Here is a 22826-nt window from a genome sequence, read left to right on the forward strand (position 1 = left end):
GAAAGGAAAACTATATATATATATATATATATATATATATATATATATATATATACACATAATAGATCAATGGATCATATACAATACCATACCCACTTTGCATTAAAATAAGCAGGCTGCCTTTCATGGCTTATTATTTTTAAATGATGAATGAGAACTAATAAAAACTTAATTACCTTTTTAAAAAAAGGAAACTGCAAGATTACTTTAAAAACAGATTTTGGGAGCACTTAGGTGGCTCAGGTGGTTAAGCATCTGACTTCAGCTCAGGTCATGATCTCATGGTTTTTGAGTTCAAGCCTGGCATTGGGTTTTGTGCTGATGGCCTGCTTTGGATTCTCTGTCTCCCTCTCTCTCTGCCGCTCTCCCACATGTGTGTATGTACATGTTCCTTCTCTATGTCTCTGTCTCTGTCTCTCTCTCAAAAATAGATAAACATTTAAAAATAGATTGTCTTTAAAATCTATATCAATTTCAAAGTTTCCATTTCTACAGTATGTTCTGAGAAATACTCTCTCACCATTTCTAACTTTTGCTTGAACTTCCCTATAATTTCCCATTTAATTCTCCATTTTGCACTGGGTTAATGACTGGTTATTACACAGGAAATTGATGCAACTATCATATCAGGCCAGAAGCTTATGCCTCTTCTCATTGTCAAGTACAGAAACAAGTCACAAACAAAAAAGGTACTATTTGGAAGCTGTGTCCAAATGATGTCCAACATCTGGATGTCGGAAATATTTACATATGCTTTCATATTTTAAGTTGCCCTCAAAATATTTGAGATTATAAAGATGCGGGTCTCATTACCTCTCCAAAATAATCTCAAAAGGGCTAAAAATATTTTTAAGTAGGGATCAATTGACATCATTTTCAGAACTATTCAAGAGCTGTAGTACTATGTCTCAAGAGCTGTTGTATTATTTCTCATTGACAAACAGAACAACAAATTTCCAAAATCATGGAAGAAATATTTTCAATCCTTAAAAAGAGCAATTAAATGTGTAAGCTCCTTACAATAATGCATGCATTTTAATCGATACCCACGGACTCTATGAGCATATGGGATTACAGCAGGCATCATGGTGGTTTTACAGATGTGTATAATGCACTCCTCACCTTGCTTCAGTGGAAATCTGACTCTCCCCTGGGGACACTGTTTCCCCTGCAACTCTCCCAGACACTGGTCTGGAGGTGCGATGGGTGCCCCCTGTGTTCCACATTGCTGCTTTCAGAGCAGGCTCCCTCCCACCTCTCCTCAAACTCCTCTGCTTCAAATCTCATCTCATTATGAGATTTTCTTCTTAAGCTGATAAATACATATTTTGGGAGTAAACTAAATAACAGTAGCTTCCACTGGGACAAGGCAGTGGCAGCAGGGTAGGACTAAGCCCTGTACACCATCCATTACCACCACCGATACTGCCATCTCCCAGACACCAACTCATTCCCTTTCATTTCTCCAAGACTTTAGTTCCAGACTTACTGTCAATAACTCTCAAACTTCTGGTCTCACTTCCTGGCATCCTTAGTATGCACAAAGATGATCTTGATTCCTGGATTTCCTTCTCTTGAGGAACGTCCTCCTCTGGCTTCACTCTTTCCCCTGCTCCTCTCTTAGTGACTCCCCCTCCCAGGTGACTATTTTACCACTCCTCTCTCATCAAATTCCTAACACTTCCCCCACCTTCCTTCTCAGATGCTGATCTTGCTTCCTGCTTCAGTGAGGAAAATGAAGCAACCAGAAGAGGACTTGGGAGGACCCTTTACACACCTGCCAAAGTACCTACACCTGCGTCCACATACTCTGCTTTTCAGGGCATTGCCATTGATGAAACGTCCTTGGTCCTTTTTAAAGGCAATCTCTACATTTTTTGCACCAGATCCCTTCCCTCCCTCCTTCCATCAAGGAAATCAATTGTTCTAGGCATTCTCCCCTGGTCCTCTTATGTCATTAAAATTTCCCTCCCGGCTGAGTCACCCATCATCAATCAGCATTCACAAAGGCTTTCATTACATTATTTCTTTCACCTTAAGAAAAAAGAACAAAAATCAACAACTTTAGCTTGAGCCCATTCTGTCTGTCCCTAGCTACTTCCTCATTTCTTTGGGCCTCTTTGGAAACAAACTAGCCCCCCCCCCCACAAAGTTGCCTCTATTCTCTGTCTCCAATTCCTCTCCTATTCTTTCTCAGCGCTACTCTAAATCAGACTTTTGCTTCCAGAACTCCACAGAAACTTCTCTCACTGAGATGACTGATGATCTCATGTTGCTAACCCCAAGTCTATTTAGTTTCCTTATCTTGTATAACCTATTAGCAGCATCTGAACTTAAAAAAAAATTTTTTTTTTAATTTTTGAGAGAAAGAGACAGAGCACAAGCAAAGGAGTGGCAGAAAGAGAGGGAGACACAGCAGGCTCCAGGCTCCAGGCTCCAGGCTCCAGGCTCCGAGCTGTGAGCTGTCAGCACAGAGCCAGACGTAGGGCTGGAACTCATAACCCATGAGATCATGACCTGAACTGAAGTTGGATGCTTAACTGACTGAGCCACCCAGGCACCCCGCAGCATCTGCACTTTTGATAACTACCTTCATAGTTATCACTTTCTTCATTTGGCTTCCAAGAATCATTCCCTCTATTTTCTTTCTACCCTAGTATGATTTTTAATCTCTTTTGCTACTTTCCCTTCTTGTCCCCAGCCTCTCGGTGCTGAGGTGGTCTAGGGATCAGTTCTTGGGTCTCTTTGTTGTCTATGTACACTTTCAGTCATGGTGATCTCACTGATATGCCTTAAATAGAATGCATCTGCTAATTCCACAAGTTATATTTCTATTCCTAAATCTCCCTCCCAAATCCTAGGCCCTCTTTTCTCACTACCCATCCATATTCTACACCTGGCGGTCTAATCAAAATAGAAAATTCAACATGTCTAAAACTTAAGTTCTGATCTTCTCACCTAAAACGTTTTCATCTGATGCTTTCCCCATCTCAACTGATGATAATTCCATTTTTCAAGCGGGTCACGCTAAAACCTTCGACTAGAGTCAACATTTCCCCTTATTTCTTAGTCTCTACATCTGACCCATGAAAAAGTCATGTTGGCTCCACTCTCAAAATACATTCAGAATATGACCTCTTTCTACCACCTCCAGCTGGCCCAAACCACCATCTTCTTACATCTGGATGACTGCAAAAATGTCCTACTCTTATCCTTGCCTCATTAAAGTCACGTCACTCCTTTGTTCAACACTTTCCAATAATTCCCCATTTCACTCAAAGCAAAAGCCAAAACCCTTTCAATGGTCTCTAAGACCCTACATGATTTGGCTTCCTGTTACCTCTATGACTTTATCATGATGGTGTGGTGTTAGCAAAAGGACAGACATATAAATCAACAGAAGAGAATAGAGAGTCTAGAAATAGACCCAGACAAATATGGCCAATTGATTCTGACAGAGGTGCAAAGTCAATTCAATGGAAGAAAAATAGTCTTTTTAACAAATGATGTTGGAACAATCAGATATTTATGTGCAAAAATGAACCTCATCATAAACTTCATACTTTATACAAAAATTAATTCAAAGGGATCCCAGATCTAAATTTAAAGCTATAAAGCTTTGAGATAAAAATATAGGAGAAAATCTTCATGACATGGAGATAGAAAAGTTGTTTTTGTTTTGTTTTGTTCTTGAGAGAGACCAGAGGAGGGGCAGGGGGAGAGGAAGTGAGATCATCTCAGGCGCCACGCCCAGCACAGGGCTCGATTCCACAACTATGAGATGACCTGAGCTAAAATCAAATGCTCAACTGACTGAGCCATGCAGGCGCCCCAGAGTATTCTTAAATCTTATCTCAAAAACATATTACATAAAATTTATTAGCATTATTATTGCTATTATTACTGAGGTAGAACTGACACATGACATTACATTAGTTTCAGGTATAGAACACAGTTATTCAATATTTGTATACACTGTGAAATGCCCACCACAGTAAATACAGTTGGCCTTTGACACTGTATATAGTTACAGAACATTTGTGTGTGATGAGTACTTTTAAGATCTATTCTCCTGTTAGCTGTGAGCCCTGAGCAGACAGACACAGAACCCGCTCTATGTTTATCTACTCCGTGACCAAGAGCACCGCTCACTCAGAACCCAAGATTTATCAGATGATCAAAGGAACTTTGCCTTCCATAGAGGTCTAGAAGCAGGTGATAACTGAATAGAAATAAACTGATATTTTAAAAAATGCTTTGGCTTATTTATAAAGTGACATTAAGAAAGAACAAAAAAGATCTACTCTCTTAGCAACCTTCAACTATGCAATATAGTATTATAAACTATACTCACCATGCTATATATTACATCCTCATTGTAAACCAGAAGTTTATACCTTCTGACCTCCCTTAACTCATTCCATCCACTCCCCACTCCCCTCTTTTTTGATACATTAGACTTCATCAAAATGAAAAAAAAATTTTGCTCTGCAAAAAATTAAAGAGAATGAAAAGATAAGCCAAATACTAGGACAAAATATTTGCAAAGGTCTTATATCCAGAATAATAAAGAATTCTCAAAACTTACCTATGAAAAGAAATAACACAGTAAATGAAAAAAAAGCCTCAAACAAAAGCTTTACCAAGGAGGGCAAATAAGCACATGGAAAGATGTTCAATATTATTAGCCATTAGGGAAATGCAAACAAAACTATGATATTACTATATAACTATTCTAATGGCTAAAATGAAAATACTAATAATATCAACTGCTGGAAAGAATGAAGGGAAATTAAAACTTTTAATACATTGCTAGCAGAAATGAAACATGGTAGGGCCGCTGTGGAAAAGTTAAACACACACTTACCACCTGACCAAGAATTCCCACCCTCCTAGTTATTTGTCCTAGAGAAATGAAAACTTACATTCACACAAAAATATAAATTTACATAACATCTTTTTGTAATTCCAAAATCTGCAAACCCAAATGTTCTTTAATAAGTGAACTGATTTAAAAAAAAATAAACTATAGTATATCCATACAGTGGAATCCTATTCCACAATAAAAAGGAACACATTGATAAATGTAAAAACGTAGATCAATCTCATAGACATTATGCTGAGAGAAAAGACTGAAGTTCAAGAGGCTACACGCGGTAGGATTCCTTTTACATGACGTTCCTGAAAAGACAAAACTATAGTGATTGAGAACAGATGACTGGTTATCAGAAATTGAGAGGGGGAGGGTTTGACCAGCACAGGGGAGATTTCTGGAGCGATGAAACTGATCTGCATCTTGACTGTGGCTGCGGCTACATAAATCTATTTATGTGTTATAATTCACAGAATTGTACACCCCCCTCCAAAACAACATTCCATGAGCTTATAATTTAAATTAATCCTACAAACAAATCCACTCATGTAACTTATTTTTCCAAAAGGCATAATCAAATCACAATTATTTAAAGGTGAATTGTCTGTATATTGTTAGACTTTGCATTCAAATTCCTAATAATGTTAATAGGGATATTTGTTTACAGTAACATAGCAAGTGCTGGAAAGAACTTAAAAAAAATTTTTTAATGTTTATTTTTGAGAGAGAGAGACAGAGACAGAGTGTGAATGGGGGAGGGGCAGAGAGAGATGGAGACACAGAATCCAAAGCAGGCTCCAGGCTATGACCTGTCAGCACAGAGTCAGATGCGAGGCTTGAACTCATGGACTGTGAGATCATGACCTAAGTCAAAGTCGGACACTTACCAACTGAGTCAGGTGCACCTGGAAAGAACTTTTTGACCAAAAGAAATAGAGCTCTCTCTGGTGGAATTAATGAACAGGCACTAACATCATTCAGAGCAGCAGCTCTATAGTCAGATTGTTTCGGCCATCTTGACTACTTGCTGGACAATCTGTTTAGCCTCTCTTTGCCTCACAAGTTAAGGTGGGCAAAGATAGAAAACAAAGAGAAACAGTGCACACCTTGTAAGTCTGTTGAGAGAATTAAATGAGATGATGAGGATAAAGTGCTGATACCATACTTGGCACGTGGTAAGCTCTCAAAATGTTAGCTATGATACTGTTATTAGTTATTTAAACCAATTAAAACTGTGATAATTTTTCACTGTTTGGGGTTTTGTATCATTTCAGAGAGGTGTGAGGTCCATTCCCAACAAGTGTAGGGAGCAGGGGAGAAAATGGGACATGCCAGGGAAATAGCTTTCTGGCTATTCCCAAGCCCTGTATTTACAGAATGATAAAATCATCATTCAGTTGGAAGTATCAAATTCATTCAACTATGTATAAACACAGCCCCCAATGACCAACATCAGAGGCTGTAAGAAAATCTTTGTTATTTATTGGATATGTCAATTAAATAATTCAATCACTTGGGTTATATGTAATCACATCTGATGCTATGCTAATAACACAGTGACCTTTTCAAGAATGAGGCCAGTATGAAAGGCTGTTTACACTGATAGTAAGAGCACCTAGACAGCTTACCTCTTTCAACCTACTGCTTTTAAAATATGTATTATTTCCTCTTTTGGTGTCAGGATGCTAGGCATTATTCTTGCTACTATGAGAAGGTGTGGGGGCCTCACCTGATACTTCAATACATCTTTCTAATTTATTGTTTCTGTCTTGTTACGTGTAAGTCTGATTACTAAACCTTGAAACAATAAATAACAGTCTTTTATTTCTTGTAAAGCATTTTCATGAAAATATTTTATCCTCATAAAAATCATGGGGAACAGGAAAGGTGTTATAATAGTGTTTACATGGGAAATGAAAAGATTAATCACACAATTTATAAAATAGTTAAGACACCAACTCAGATTTCCTGGTTGCTAATTCTACCCCATTACAAAAGCACCTATTTATAAAACAAGCAAATTGATTTTTAAAGAGTGGCTGAAGGGCTTTCCCTAGAATAAAGTGAACATATGCTTAGGGCTGAAGTCCATGACATCTAATCTGACTGTTTAGATGATGTTTTTCACTTAGCCACAGCAAGTACCACTTATTTGTAGTTTTAATGAGAGACTAAGATGATGAATATAATACATAAAATGTTATATGTTACCCTAGTCCATTCAGGCTGCTGTAACAAAATACCATAGACTGGGTGGCTTAAACAACAAACCTGTAGCACAGTTCTGGAGACTATGAAGTGCAAGATCAAGGCACAGGCAAGTTCAGTGTCAAATGAGGGCCTGCCTCCTGGTCCAGAGATGGCCATTTTCTCACAGTGTCCTCACATGGTGCAAGGGGCTAGGGAGGTCTCTTTTATGAGGCCACTAATCCCGTTCGTAAGAGCTCCACCCTCATGACCTATCATTTCTAAAACCTCATCTTCAAATACTGCCACATTGGAAATTAGGTTTTTACATTTTTTTTAATGTTTTATTTATTTTTGAGAGAGAAAGAAACACAGCATGAGCAGGGGAGGGTCAGAGAGAGAGGAAGATACAGAATTTGAAGGCAGGCTCCAGGCTCTGAACTAGCTGTCAGTACAGAGCCCGACACGGGGCTGGAACCCACAAACCGCGAGATCATGACCTGAGCTGAAGCTGGACGCTTAACTGAGCTATCCGGACACCCCAAGGTTGCCTTACATTCTTATTAGACTAACATCCAGTGTCTCTTAAGAATATGTGTCTGCTTTTGGGGTGCCTGAGTGGCTCAGTCGGTTAAGCATCCGGCTTTGGCTCAGCTCATAATCTCACGGTTCATGGGTTTGAGCCCCGCATCAGGCTCTGTGCTGACAGCTAGCTCAGAGCCTGGAGCCTGTCTTCAAATTCTGTGTCTCCCTCTCTCTCTGACGCTCCCCTGTTCATGCTGTCTCTCTCTCTCTCTCAAAAATAAGTAAAAACATTTTTAAAAACTTAAAAAAAATGTAAGGCAACCTCAAAACCAGGTCACATAAGGAAGTACTAATGGATCTAGTTATGTTTAGTCTGAAAAATAGAAGACAAAATAGTTCTTTGCAAATATTTGAAGCTGCTGGGCATAGAAATTGTCAAGTGAAATAGGAAACTAGAAAATATATATATTCTTTGTATATCCAGAGGCTAGATATGTGGCCAGCTAGTAAAAATGACAGAGAGTCAACTGTTCCTTTTATAAAAAGAGCAGTTTAACAATTAGAGCTGCCAAGCAACAGGATGGGCAGCCTTGTAAAGGATTTTAAGGCAGGAATAAATAATAATTTAGCAACTCCAGGCATTTTCCTCAGGACCTGTACATTAGCATTATCACCTCCACATTGGAATTAAGGAAGTGAAGCTTAAGAGAACAAAAGTGCTTCTTTAATACCACACAGTTGGTAAGTGGCCCAGCTGGAATTCAAACCTAGGAGTGTATAACTTCCAAAGCATATTCTTTCAGTTCATGTCAACAAACATTTTTGAATGTCTGCTTTTGGAAAGACACTGTGCTGCGTGCTGTAGGTTCAAAGATAAATGGCAGACAAAACACAGTCCCTCCTTGTAAGGACTCAGTTTATCTTCTCCGTAGTGCTGGAATTGTCTGCATAAAGGCCACATTGACCATTTAGAGATATTGGAGAAAGAATTGTTGCACTAGAAGTAGTCTTTACCAAGAAATCACTAAGAGCCCTCCTGCTCTAAAAGTTTGTACACATGGATTCCTTATGGTAAATTTGATGTATTCCTAAAATGTTGGCATCATAGGTTTCTGGAAATGAAGCTACTGGTATACTGTCAAATTCAGTTATATATTCCAATAAAGGAAAATAGTAGAGCTTCAAATGTAATAAAAGTCATACAGATTAAGGAGCTTTTAAAATATAAAATGGCACACCAAAACACAAAAAATACCTAGGAATAAACCTAACCAAAGAAATAGAAAATTTATACACTGAAAACTATAGAAAGCTTATGAAAGAAATTGAAGAAGACACCAAACATGCTCCTGGATTGGAAGAACAAATATTGTTAAAATGCCAATACTACCCAAAGCAGTCTACATATTTAATGTAATCCCTATCAAATAACACCAGTCTTCTTCATAGAACTAGAACAAACAATCTAAAATTTGTATGGAACCAGAAAAGACCCCCAATAGCCAAAGCAATCCTGAAAAAGAAAACCAAAGCTGGGGGCATCACAATCTCAGACTATACGATGTTTTACAGGGCACCTGGGTGGCACAGTCAGCTAAGCGTCCAGCTTCTAGATTCGACTCAGGTCATGATCTCATGGTTCGTGGGTTCGAGCCCTGCGTTGGGCTCTGTGCTGACAGCTAGCTTGGAGCCTGGTGCCTACTTTAGATTCTGTATCTCCTCTCTCTGACCCTCCCCTGCTTGTGCTCTCTCTCTTTCTGTCTCTCAAAAATAAATAAAAAACATAAAAAAAAGATGTATTGCAAAGCTGTAATCATCAAGACAATATGGTACTGGCATAAAAAGACACTCAGACCAATGGAACAGAATAGAGAACCCAGAAATGGACCCACAAAAGTATGGTCAAGTCATCTTTGACAAAGCAGGAAAGAATACCCAATGAAATAAAGATAGTCTCTTCAGCAAATGGTGCTGGGAAAACTGAACAGCAACATGCAGAAAAATGAAACTGGACCACTTTCTTGTACCATACACAAAAATAAACTCAAAATGGATGAAAAACCTAAACATAAGACAGGAAGTCATCAAACTCTAGAAAAAAAAGCAGGCAAAAACCTCTTTGACCTTGGCTGCAGCAACTTCTTACTCAACATGGAAACAAGGGAAACAAAAGCAAAAATGAACTATTGGGACCTCATCAAAATAAAAAGCTTCTGCACAGCAAAGGAAACAATCAGCAAAACTAAAAGGCAATCAATGGAATAGGAGAAGATATGGGGTTAGTATCCAAATGACATATCAGATAAGGGGTTAGTATCCAAAATCTATAAAAAACTTATCAAACTCAACACCCAAAAAACAAATATTGTAAGGAAGAAATGGGCAGAAGACATGAATAGATACTTCTTCAAAAAAGACATCCAGATGGCTAACATAAAAAAATGATCAACATCACTCAACAACACACAATGAAGATATCACTTCACACCAGTCAGAATGGCTAAAATTAACAATTCAGGCAACAACAGATGTTGGTGAGGATGTGGAGAAACAGGATCTCTTTTGCATTGCTGGTGGGAATGCAAACTGGGGCAGCCACTCTGGAAAACAGTGTGGAGGTTCCTCAAAAAATTAAAAATAGAACTCCCCTATGACCCAGCAATTGCACTACTAAGTATTTATCCAAGGGATACAGGTATGCTGTTTCAAAGAGGTACATGCACCCCAAAGTTTATAACAGTGCTATCAACAATAGCCAAAGTATGGAAAGAACCCAAATGTCCATCAACAGATAAATGGATAAAGAAGAAGATACTCAGCCATCAAAAAGAATGAAATCTTGCCATTTGAAACGATGTGGATAGAACTAGAGGGCATTATGCTAACCAAAATTAGAGAAAGACAAAGATCATATGACTTCACGCATATGAGGAATTTAAGATACCAAAGAGATGAACATAAGGGAAGGGAAGCAAAACTAATATAAAAACAGGGAGGGGGACAAAACACAAGAGACTCTTAAATATGGAGAACTGAGGGTGGCTGGAGGGGTTGTGGGTCGGGGGGTGGGCTACATGGGTCAGGGGCATTAAGGAACACATTTGTTGGGATAGGTGCTGTGTATTACACACAGGGGATGAGTCGCTGGAATCTACACCTGAAATCATTATTACACTATATGCTAACTTGGATGTAAATTAAAATAGAAAAAGGAAAAGAAAAAGATATATAAAACGGCCATATCCCAAAAGGCTAATAATAATATTCCAGTAAGTTACAAATTTAAATAATGTACTGAAGCTTCATATATTTTACTAGAAACTTTATTAGCGTGAGGCGAGACTCAGAGGAGGGAAACTCGTGTTCCTGTTGGTGTAGTGACGTGACAGACAGAGTCTAGATGAGAGAGATTTTCTGAGTTCTGATCCTGGCTTATCACTTATCACTCACATACTTTGGACAAGTTATGTGACATCTCTGTCATTTATGTGTCCTGTCAGAAAAATGAAATGGTGTAATAATAGAATCTACCTCAATAGGGTGTTATAAGGATTCAGCAAGTTAATCCATGTAAAGAATTTAGAACAGTGCCTGACAGTCAATGTTAAGTTATTTGCACTTTAAAGTATAGCCTTAACCTCTATTAAGGTCAACAATACATTTTATAATTCCAATTTACTGCATTCTACCTGAAGGGGTCTATCTCCCATGACATCTCTCTTTCACATATACACCAATTCTGGTTAAAAATACTGGTAAAATTGCATTGTATGCTTTGTAAAATATTGCAGTAAATTCTGACTTACCTTACTAACCATGGAGAGTATTCGCTATTATTAAAAGTTACATTATCCTGTTTTATGATTTTATCAATGTGGATTTTACTTTAATACAAAGTAAGTGTTCAATAAATATTGTTCAAATAAACCTATTTAGACTATCTTCTACATGTTACACATATAGGTTAGAGAGAGAAAAATGAAAATCAAATTTGTTTAATAAATATCTGCTCAGGCACTGTAGTAATCTGTTCTCTTTAAGCTCTCACCTAAATGATGCTGGTCAAGGCAACCAACCCAAGGGTTTTTTCCCCCTTGTCTATTACTGGCCCTGAAGGATTAACTCCTAGTTTGGTTCTTTAGTTAGGGTAATATTTTTTCTTTATGCTCTCTATACTTCAAAATATTACATAAAGCACTTTACCATTAAAGACACACAAACAATAAGGATGATAAAAATGGAAAGGATCACATGAAAAATCTGAGTTTTTACAGTTAAACACAGTCCTGGAGCTTCTTAACAACCAAAGCAGAAACAAAAAGCATACAGTAATTCCTAGTGCCTGATTCATATCTGGAAAGAATTTTCAAGGTAATAAATTCGAAGAGGTATTTATCTGACGTTTCTTTGACCTAAGAATATGGATCGACATAATAAGGGCTATCTTCAGCAATGTTTTTATGGAGGATGCAGAAAATTATTAATGACAGCAGTTTATGTTTAACAATGTACTGTATTTACTATATGCTAAAATAAGCTTCTTTAAATACCATGAATATAATTGTAAAACTTTTAGCAGAGCTGAGACTAGAATATTAATTTTCTAATACCTAGTTCAGAAAATGTTCTGTTTTTTCCACTACATTATCCTATGCCTACCATATATGGAAGAGAATTTGACCTTGGAATACACGTATCCAAACATATGTAAAGCTTCCATAATACACATGCAACATCTACACACATACACACACCCCTTGGCCAGTACCAACAATCCTACTGAAATAAGAGATGAGTAAATAAGTGGGTAAATCATTTACTTCTGGCAATAAAAGTGATTCCATTAATTAAATTCAAGCTGTCAAGGTGATGATTTACTATATTTTGTGTTGGTTATCCTTGTGTATTTCTCATGGCCCATCAGGTCATGGTATTTTTGTTTCATGATCTCTCTTCCAATCATTGTGCATCACTCAATGCTCAGAGCACAGAAAACAAAATTGAGCCTACAATAGTAACAAATCTGGGATTTCAGTTTAACACCAGACATCAAAAGTCCATATCAATTTAAACTCCCAGTTATAAAATAAATGTCATGGGGATATAATGTACAGTATGGTGACTATGATTAATAATACTATATATAATATACTATATATAACATATAGTGTACTATATATATTCTATGCACTATATACACTCATAGGCTAGATTGCTTTATGTATATTTTAGATCAAAAAATACATAAATTTGGATGTACCAAGCTATTCTTTTACTGCACATTAACTACTGAAAATGTATAGAAATAGAGGATTATAACCCAGTGATTCATTCAGCAATTCCCCAACTTGTGAGCTGCATGATACCCTCTTCCCTAACTTTGGGGCAGCCAAAAAGTTTAAATTAGTGGTTCTTAAAGTCCGGTCTCCAGAGCAGCAGCAGCCATAGCAGCACCTGCTGTAAGAAATGCAAATTATTGGGTTCCCCCAAAACCTTCAGAATGAGAACTCCTGAGGGTGGGCCACGGGTCATATTTTGATGTGTTCTCTAGGTGACTCTGATGCTCACTAAAATTTGAAGACTGATCTGAATGAATGGCTCCTTAAAATTTTTTTCTTTGCTCCCTCAATTCATTCATAACTTATACCCTCCTCACTCTTAAGTACTGACTCCCACTGGTGATCACTCCCAATCTACTCCCTGGAAGCTCCACTTGAGCGTGGCTTATAGTGAGGATGCCCGGTCGGTCACCACTGTAATGCCTCAACAGAGAAACATCTGTGGGTTTTCTGCCCTTCCCCATCCCGCACTGCTGGTTCCTCAGCTCGCACTGCTGTGTACAGTAAGGACATGTGGCTTTCAGAGGCGCCATCTAATTAGCAATTAAGACTACGTGACTCATCAGCCACAGGTATTCTCCACACACCACCTGCCTGTGTGTGCCCAGGGCCCTCGTGTTGCCTGTGTCGCATCACATTTGCCAACCTGTCATGTGAGCCTGCTGCTCCACTGAGACCCCGGTGCATGTTCGGGAACTCACTTGATCCAGGAGGTTAGCCTGTGGCACAATGTGATCTTGAGTCCACTTTTGTAGTGGACGCCTGCCTCACAGGAAAGCCATGGGCTGAAAGGATGAATGGCAATTCCTTAGGAAGAGCAGGTTCTCTACCATAAAGGGTAAGTGATGGCCCAAACCCAACATTAATAGATGCATCAAATAAAGAACTAGAAGGGAGCTTTGTTTTTAACATTCACTTGCATTGGCAGGAAAGGAGGCAGGATACCTTGAAAACTGTCTCATGTTCTTCTCAGTACCCAGCACTAACTTCCACTTGGTTGGCTCTTTCTTGGTCTCTAGAAGTCATATTACTACATGGGCATGTCCAAAGAACGAGCTAGGTAAAACAGACCTTACTGTGATATGCATTTTGTTCATTATAATATGGACATATGTAAATGTAAATTATTGATTGAATGTCAACAAATTTAGGAGAATTTACATCTCATAATAATAAAACTCTATTTGTAATATGTCACTAAATGGGAAAAATATCAGTATATTATTTCTCTTGTATTTCACAATATTTAACAATTCTTTCATTCTACCTTTTGTATTACTAAACACTCCACTGAAAATCCCACTTGGTTCATCATTCCCTGCTGCACTGGTATAAGAATTAGAGGACATCTGTATATCTTCTATAGCTTTCACATCCAAAAAGGAGTGAATGACTTAATATGAAGTTTCCAAAAATGCTGTTAAAAAGTTTTGGTGAATGAAGCTGTTCCCAATATGACCCGTCCAAGAATGACTCTGCCACTCTGAAAATGATCTAGCACATGATGCTTCCACGGAAAAAGTGAAGGGAAAGAGTGGGTCCAGAAGGCCCAGGAACTGAGGAAGACTCCCCGACCTCATGCGTACCAGCTGTAATCTTCTGCCTTCTCTACAGCCAGAAAAAAAGGTTATGGCGCTGCATCTCAGACTCTATGACTCCACAGACACTCCCCCTGGGGTCTCATTCCCTAGTGAGAAGAGTCCTGAGTTAACACGACTGTCATTTTGAATTAATGCTGACACAGAGCATCACAGCCAACTTCTTCTCCACCTTGTTTTAAAACAGGTAGAGGGAGAAGAAGTGCTAAGGTCACAATATTTTTTCAAAACCTTTGCAGAAATAGCAAGGCCAATTCCCAACTACTCAATAAATAGACTTTAACTCTTAAACAATAAGAGAAAAGCTCATCTGAGAATAGGCTGTCATTTCACTAAACAAGAAAAATCGCTAGCACCAGTACAATGTGCTTTATGTGTTATATTCCTATCTCCTAGAAAGAATTGTATCTCATTTCTCTCTCCCACAAGTCTCTCACAGGGAGTTGACTGTTTACCTCTTTCAGATCCTGCACGACGGCCGTGAGCCTCTCATTTTCTGCCTGAACGTTAGTGACCACAGCCCGGCTCTGTTTCAGTTCATTCTGCATCTCCAAGATCTTCCCCAGATAGTAAGCTTCTTTTGAGGCAGACTCTTGCAGAAGCGTTTCCTCCCGAGTCTCTCCATCCTCAGCAACCTTCCGGTGGATGGAGAAGGACTGCCCAAAGGCCTGCAGAGTGTTTGAAAAGAAAAAGAGTGCCTGATGAAATGCACCATAGCACTATTTAAACAAACTCTGGGAAATGTTTGGTTTTGTTTAGTATTTTTAGAAAAGCTACTCTACAAGACTTCCCGGAGCAAAACAATACATTTTATGTAACAGTCTAACTGCTCTCACTGATACTTGAAACAATTCAAATTCAATTAAAAAGGGGAAAGAAAAAATTTAAACATCCTGCTAAAATATATATATAATAAGTTAAAGAAAACCTGAAAAACACTGCTTGTTTTATGTGACAATTTTATTAAACCAAACCTATCAAGGAACAGACAGTTCAGGCTAATGAGGACAACAAAATTCATGTTCTCACTCTCATTCTAGAAAACAAAATTATCTTTCAAGGAAGAATATAATACTTTCATTAGCTTTCTAATACACGAGTGGTAAGAATACACCAATTAGGAACAGCATCCTGAAGAGAGGAAATCCCCAAATAGCATTCAAATTGACCAGTATTACCAGAAAAAAAAAAAAAAAACAAAACAAACAAACAAACAAAAAAAAAACCCCACAGTCACTGTGTAAGAAAACGTACATGTGTCTACATATATGTGCAAAAAGAAATACAGAATAAACCAGGAACTAATGACATTGGTTCGCCACAGGGGGCGAGTGGGAACGGCAGGAAGGAAAAGTGACACAAGGGATGAGGGACACTTTCCAGCCTTGTCATATAGTCCTGACTCTCAGAACTGCAGTAATGTTTCACATACCTTCCAAATAAAAACTAAAACCAACCTCAGTGTGTCAGGGAACCCTGCGTAGAACACAAACAGTAACAAATGTTCCTAGTTGTACTACAAATGAATGACTTAACCACACCGAGAGGAGTGGAGAAGAAAAGATCTAACCTGAGTAATTTTGGAAATCAGTACATTTGCTATGTACTGTAAAGCTAAAGACAAAAAGAACCTGTACCTAACTACTGTAGTCAAGCTAGTAAATTCTCACCGGGATTAAGGAATCACAATTCTAAAGATTTCTTTATAGGAATACTAAGGTTGAGCAAATGAGTAACTATATTACCGATAATGAAAGCCAGGTTTCTCACTGTTGAAGTTACAAATAAGGAAAGGGAAACTTCTGGAAGGAAACTGGCTGCAGTTAGAAGCATCAGGATGAACTTAGTCTTTAATAGGTAGATAAATTTGGCCAATAAAGTAAATAGTTATAGTAATGAATTATAACCCATAGAATAATACAGGTGAGTTCACATTGATAAAATAACTGAATAAATGAGGGAAGAAGGAATAGCTCTTCCTTATAGAATTCTAATTAATAGGTATAGTAAGAATGGTAGAGATAAAATATATCATCATTGGGCAAACACTAAGTAATAACTGTTGGAGGTAATTATTATTGATGATAAAATTAATATGCCAAAAGTATGATGAGAAACAGGGTATTTGCATAGTCTTAAAGTATCTCCTTCCATGATAGTTATTAATTCCAGTCAGAAAAATAGGAAACTTGCAGTGGAGAATCCTGACCACCTTATGTGTCCAAAAGTTAATCTGCACCAATGAGACACTAGGACGTCATGTACTCTCTAGTATAATACAATAAGAAGCAACAGCTTCTCTTCTGTGGCATTCTTGCCAAAAACATATAAGCCAATTCTTATCATACAAATACATCAAACAAACCCAAACTGGAGAACATTCTACAAAATTATTTTGGTCAGGACTCTTGAGAAGTATTAAGTTCCAGAAAAATAAAGAAAGACACTAATAGACTAGATGAGACTAAGAAAACATGACAATAAAATGCAATGTCGGATCTTGGATTGGATTCTAGACCTGAAAAAAAGACATTAGTAGGGCAACTGGCAAAAATGGAATAAATTCTTTATATTTTTTTAATATTGTATCAATACAAATTTCTGGTTTCCATAATTTTCCTATGGTTTTGTAAGATGTTAACATTTTGGGAAGCTGTGTAAAGAGCACATGAAATTCAGTGTAGTATTTTTGGACCTTTTTCTATGTCTAGAGTTACTTCAAAATGAAAAATTAAATAAATAAGAAGTGTCTGCCCTAAAGAAGTTGATACATTTGATAAAATAGTGGAATAAAGAGTTATAAAGAATAAATGTACTTGAGGGATGCCTGGGTAGCTCAGTCAGTTATGTGTCCAACGTCAGCTCAGGTCATGATCTCGCAGTTCGTGAGTTTGAGCCCTGTGTCAGACTTTGTGCAGACAGCTCAGGGACTGGAGCCTGTCTCGGATTCTGTGTCTCCCTCTCTCTCTGCCCCTCCCTCCTGTGCTATGTCTTTGTATCTGTCTCTCTGTCTCTCCCAAAAATAGGGGCACCTGGGTGGCTCAGTTGGTTAAGCATCTGCCTTCGGCTCAGGTCATGATCTCACAGCTCATGAGTTTGTGCCCCGCGTCAGGCTCTGTGCTGACAGCTCAGAGCCTGGAGCCTGCTTCGGATTCTGTGTCTCCCTCTCTCTCTGCCCCTCCCGTACTCATGCTCTGTTTCTCTCTGTCTCAGTAATAAATAAACATTAAAAAAATTAAAAGTAAATAAATAAACATTAAAAAATAAAAAACGAACACCAATGGAATACTATATTTAGTTAGAAGTACTTTGGGTACTTACCCAAAGAATACAAAAACACTAATTCAAAACAATAAAATATATGCACCCTTATACTTATTGCATTATTATTTACAATAGCCAAGATACAAAAGAAACCCAAGTATCCATCAATAGATGAATGGATAAAGAAGCTGTGATACACACACACACACACACACACACACACACACACACACACACACCTGGAATTTTACGTCATAAAAAAGAATGAGATCTTGCCATTTGTGACAACATGGATGGACCTAGAAGACATTATGCTATGTGAAATGAGTCAGATAAAGACAAATATTATAAGACTTCACTTATATGTTGCACCTAAAAAACAAAACAAAATAAACGAATGAAAAGCAAAAACAGACCCATAAATACAGAGAACAAACTGACGGTGGCCAGAGGGGAGGGGAGTGGGGGTATGGACAAAATGGGTGAAGGGCAGTGGGAGATGAAGTCTTCCCAGTTATGGAACAAGTACGTCACCAGGCTGAAAGGTACAGCACAGGGAATATAGTAAATGGTATTGTAATAGCATTACATAGTGACAGATGATAGCTTGTGATAACCACAGCATAATATATAAAATTATTGACTCACTATGTTGTACACCTGAAACTAATGTAACACTGTATGTCAACTATACTTCAATTTTAAAAAAGAGTACTATGGCTTTACTATGTAATGTGATTTTATTATATCCTGAAATTTAAAATGCTGTAAAAGTAAGCTGCTGGACTTCACACAGGCTGGAGTCAATCTGTAAAACTGTTTGACATCGTTACATACCTGAAGGCAGAAAGGTGTGTGTTAATCTATTACAAGGGAAATCGTAAAACTTATGAGGAGACAGTATGATTTAATGATTTCAAAGACTCTTCTTCAAATTATACTCATAGAACAGAAATTTAAAAAAATAATAACCTGCAAAGCTATGTCCCAATAAACTATCTTCTTTAGAATTTCTACATAGATCAAAATCAAAAGATGGTTCCTGAGCATCAACTGAGAAACATTCAAGTATGGATGGATAGATGTTCATCTGTACAGAGTAGAACATTCATTCTTGGTGTTTAGCTTGTTAAGTCTCTGACCAGAAAGAAATTCTTATTTGAGTAGCCAAATTTCTATATGTAGTAATAAGCATATAGACTTTTGAGTAGACGAAAAATTATCTTCAGAGGTGATGTTTACTTTGCTTTTCCATCAGTAGTGGTCAAATTCTGTGAGGGTGATTCTGAATTCATTATCCATTAGAAAACCTTTGGAGGGGAGAGGTCTGACAGCACACTTCCCTGTGGTGACCTGGTGAAGTTTTCACCTGCCCTCCCCCAAGCAAAGGAACCCTGACTATACAGTTAGGCACTGGTAAGATTTACAATTAGGATGAACTGTGTCAAGCCCCTCAGCTACCTTCTTTTTTACAACCTACTTTTCCACTTTGTAAAAGAAAACTGCCACAGAGCATATTCTGTACTCTCCCTGGGTAAAATCAATAGACTTATTAGGCATTCAGAAACGGTTGTCGTATTATTCTCAGTATGTAAGCAATGCTCTCTTGGTAGCTAAAACAAACCCTTAAGTCTTAACAGCAAGTGACTGTGCCTTTCCACCCCTGACATAAAGTTTTAAAAATTATACTCTGGGTCCAACACCAAAGGAGATAAAAATTTGCAGATATATATATATATATATGTAAGAAAATATCTGCATTTTAGAAAGGAAGAGTAAAGAAGAAAACACTCCTACTTTACCTCATTTCTAATTGTCAGTAACTGGAATGGGACAAGACACCCACTGACACCTATCATTTGGTTAATTGTCAAAGTGGATTTATCACACCCGTCTGGGTCTGCCAGGTAGCTTCCTCCTCCATCACTATTCCAAGGATATCCCGACAAGATTGGGCCCAAGAGAAGACAAACAATCTTTTTCAAGGGCATTGAAGTGGTATCCTTGGCAGAAATCACAAAACTAGTTTCAATGTCTATGTCTAGGCAAACCTATGGTAGTCGTGTCTGTGTCAACTAAATTAGGGGCTCCAATGTTCTCACAGAGCAAAGGTTTACAGTACAGATGCCCACTTCACAGTTCCCAGCTGTCAAAGCATCAATTTGTACAACATCCACAGTTCAGAATGTTCTGATTAATCCTTCATTAATTGGGTCCAAAAATATTCTTATTACCACTAAGGTGGTGTCATCACAAAATACCACCAGTGAATCATCAAATGCATTGAAAACAAAATGAGATGAAGATGAGGATGAGGATGACAACGACGACGATGACAATGATGACTATGATAGTTTGTAATCTGACCTTGATGCTTGTAACATTTACACTTGGTCTTGAACCTATTGTACTGAGATTAAACATGCACGCTGGGGTCTTTTAAGTTGTGTTGTAGAAAACGTAAATGGTATTTTATGAGTAAATATAGTTACATGCTGCATTTTCTTTAACAAGATTAGCAATGGCTTTTTATCAGCCTTTAAGTGTAAGAAATAAAGTAGCCATGCATTTAAAAATCTAATGTATGCAAATTTAAAGAAAAAATAATAAAAACATTTTAATTTCATCCTTAAATAACCGTAATTACTTACTAATGTGATGTGTGCATCCACTGGGCACTGCACAATTTCTCAAACCTACAATCAGATTGGACCCTGTCACTCTCATTTCCTGTTCCACATTTTCATATGGCATGTGCTTTTTATTAGAGCAACCATTGACAACCCAGCTTTGCAAAATATTGCACTAAAAAAAAAAAAAAGGATGTAGCACAATCTGATATTAAACCTGTGAACTGAAACATCTGGAGCTAGTAGCTCTATCAGTGTCAAGAGACACCAAGTATCACTGTGTTCTCCTCAAACATATATGTGAAATATCCCTTGGTCCTCTGTGGGGCTGCAGCAGTACTCATGGGCACCCCGGGCACACAATTTGGTATCCAAGGGTCTGGGATAAGGTCTTGCCTAAGTATTTCTGATATACTCATTTTGAGATTTTAATGTAGGGAAGGGTTGAGGGCCGCAGCTCTCGGGTGCGGGCCAGGAGCTGGATGGCCAGGGTGCGGTCACACACAGTGGCCGCTCTACCCGGCAGGGCAGCAGCACGCTCCAGTGTTCCTGCAGCAGCTCACGCTGCCACCAGCAGCCACCGAGAGATCCTGGTGCTCCACATCCTTACTGTTTACTTTTAGACTTGAAAGTTTTTGCCACCTTGGGGAGTGTAAAATAGTAGAGTCTGGTCGTTTAATTTGCATCTCCATGATTACTAATGAAGCTTTGCATTTTCATGTTTTTATTAGCCATTCACCTTTCCTTTTCTGTATAGTTTCTACTCAAGGCTTTTTTTCATTTTTCAACAGAGTGCTTCCCCTTCTTTACTAACTTGTCAGTTATTTGCATGGCAAATATCTTCCCCCAGTATTTATGGTTTGTCTCTTCACACATTCTACAGTGTTTTTTTGAAAACATAGGGTCTTTTTCTGAAGAACAGGTCCCATTTTCCTTATTATTTGTTAGTAGTAAGTATGGCAAATATTTTCTCCTGGTTTGTTGCTTTCTCCACCCCCCAATCTCTTAGTGAGATCTTTTGATGAAGTAATGTCCTTGGTTTTAAGGTAGTCCAACGACTAATCCGTTGCTCTCTGGCCAATACTTTTTGTGTCTCATTTAACATCCTTCCTTCCCCCAAGGTCATAAAGACGTTCTGTATTTTCTTCCACAAGTTTAAAAGTTTTGCCTTCACTTAAGTCCCTAATCCACCTGAAATTGATTTTGTGTATGGAATGTAGTACAGATCTATTTTAATTATTTTCTATATAAATAATCAATTTCCCTAGCACTATGTAATGAATTGCTCCTCCTTTCCTGCTGATATCAAGTGCCAAGTCAGGCATAAATCATATTGACAGAAGTGTGCCTGTTTCTAGGCTATCCCATAATGCTTGACAGATGTTCTTAAGGTACTGAAGTGAGGAGCAGTTCCCCTGAGAAAGAAGGGGTACCTTGTATCATCTAAACCTTATTCATTGTTATTTAAGCTTTGAATTATCTGCAAACAGAATGTGATTACTGATGACAATCTATTAAATGAAAATGTCACACCTTGTAGGAAAGGAGCAAATCCATATTGATTTTGAAATACAGCCAGTGAATATATAAAACCTAGGTTTTTATTTCCCTTATGTAAGTAATATATGTAATTATTAAGGAAAATATAGATAATGCCAAAAACTAGAAAAAGAGAAAAAGTTACACCTTCTCTCTCTCACTCCCACAATTTAGGGAAGTTCAGGACTTCCAAATCCTTGCCCACCCTTCCCTACTGGGCCCCTTGAGGTCTTCAACATGTGTTTTATTCATCAGGGTGTGGGCCTCAAGCTAGGATATGGTCTTCTACTCTGGTGAACTCGGCTCAACCAAAAGGACTCCATTTGGCCAGGCTGGTGGCCACCCATGCTTCCCCCTCCTTACCTTTCCCTTGGTTCTAAGTATTTTTTGTTGTTGGCAAAGCTGTACATCATAAGAAATCTTGGGATCAAAAGTGTTAGACAACCACTGTCCCTTAGTTGATGTATATGGTCAATCTTATTTCTGATCTGGCTGGGTTAGAAGCTAGTCTCGTATTACAATAGCTATCCACAGTCTCAAGCAAATTATAGAGACTTTAAGAATCAGCTTAAGGAAAAATATACGTGCTCAGCAAGCAATTTCTTTTAAGACTGCTTGCTTAGCAGAATATGTCTGTCCAGGGGCAAAACTCAAATGTGCACATTTTATGAGTATTACAACCAGAGAGAAACTCCTCAGCTTTTTAATAGATTCTGGTTTTTTGAACAAAACATGTATAAAATATAGGTAAAAAAATTTTTTTTGAATCTTATCCATTCAGGGTCTTTGTCTATTAAGATGTAGATAAAAAGGGGCACCTGGGTGGCTCAGTTGCTTAAGGGTATGACTTCAGCACAGGTTGTGATTTCAC

General features: G+C 38.0%; 1 protein-coding gene across 1 annotated transcript in view; it reads right to left on the reverse strand.

Moving 5' to 3' along the window:
* Nucleotides 1-22826, reverse strand: part of BICD1 (BICD cargo adaptor 1) — a 225426-nt gene that overhangs the window by 114702 nt on the left and 87898 nt on the right. Inside the window, exon 2 of the mRNA XM_029955516.1 lies at nt 14978-15190. Within this exon, the coding sequence (XP_029811376.1) occupies nt 14978-15190 (213 nt within the window). The remainder of the gene's footprint in view (nt 1-14977; nt 15191-22826) is intronic.

This window comes from Suricata suricatta, chromosome 10 (assembly GCF_006229205.1).
Source record: "Suricata suricatta isolate VVHF042 chromosome 10, meerkat_22Aug2017_6uvM2_HiC, whole genome shotgun sequence".
In the NCBI taxonomy this organism is placed as follows: Eukaryota; Metazoa; Chordata; class Mammalia; order Carnivora; family Herpestidae; genus Suricata; species Suricata suricatta.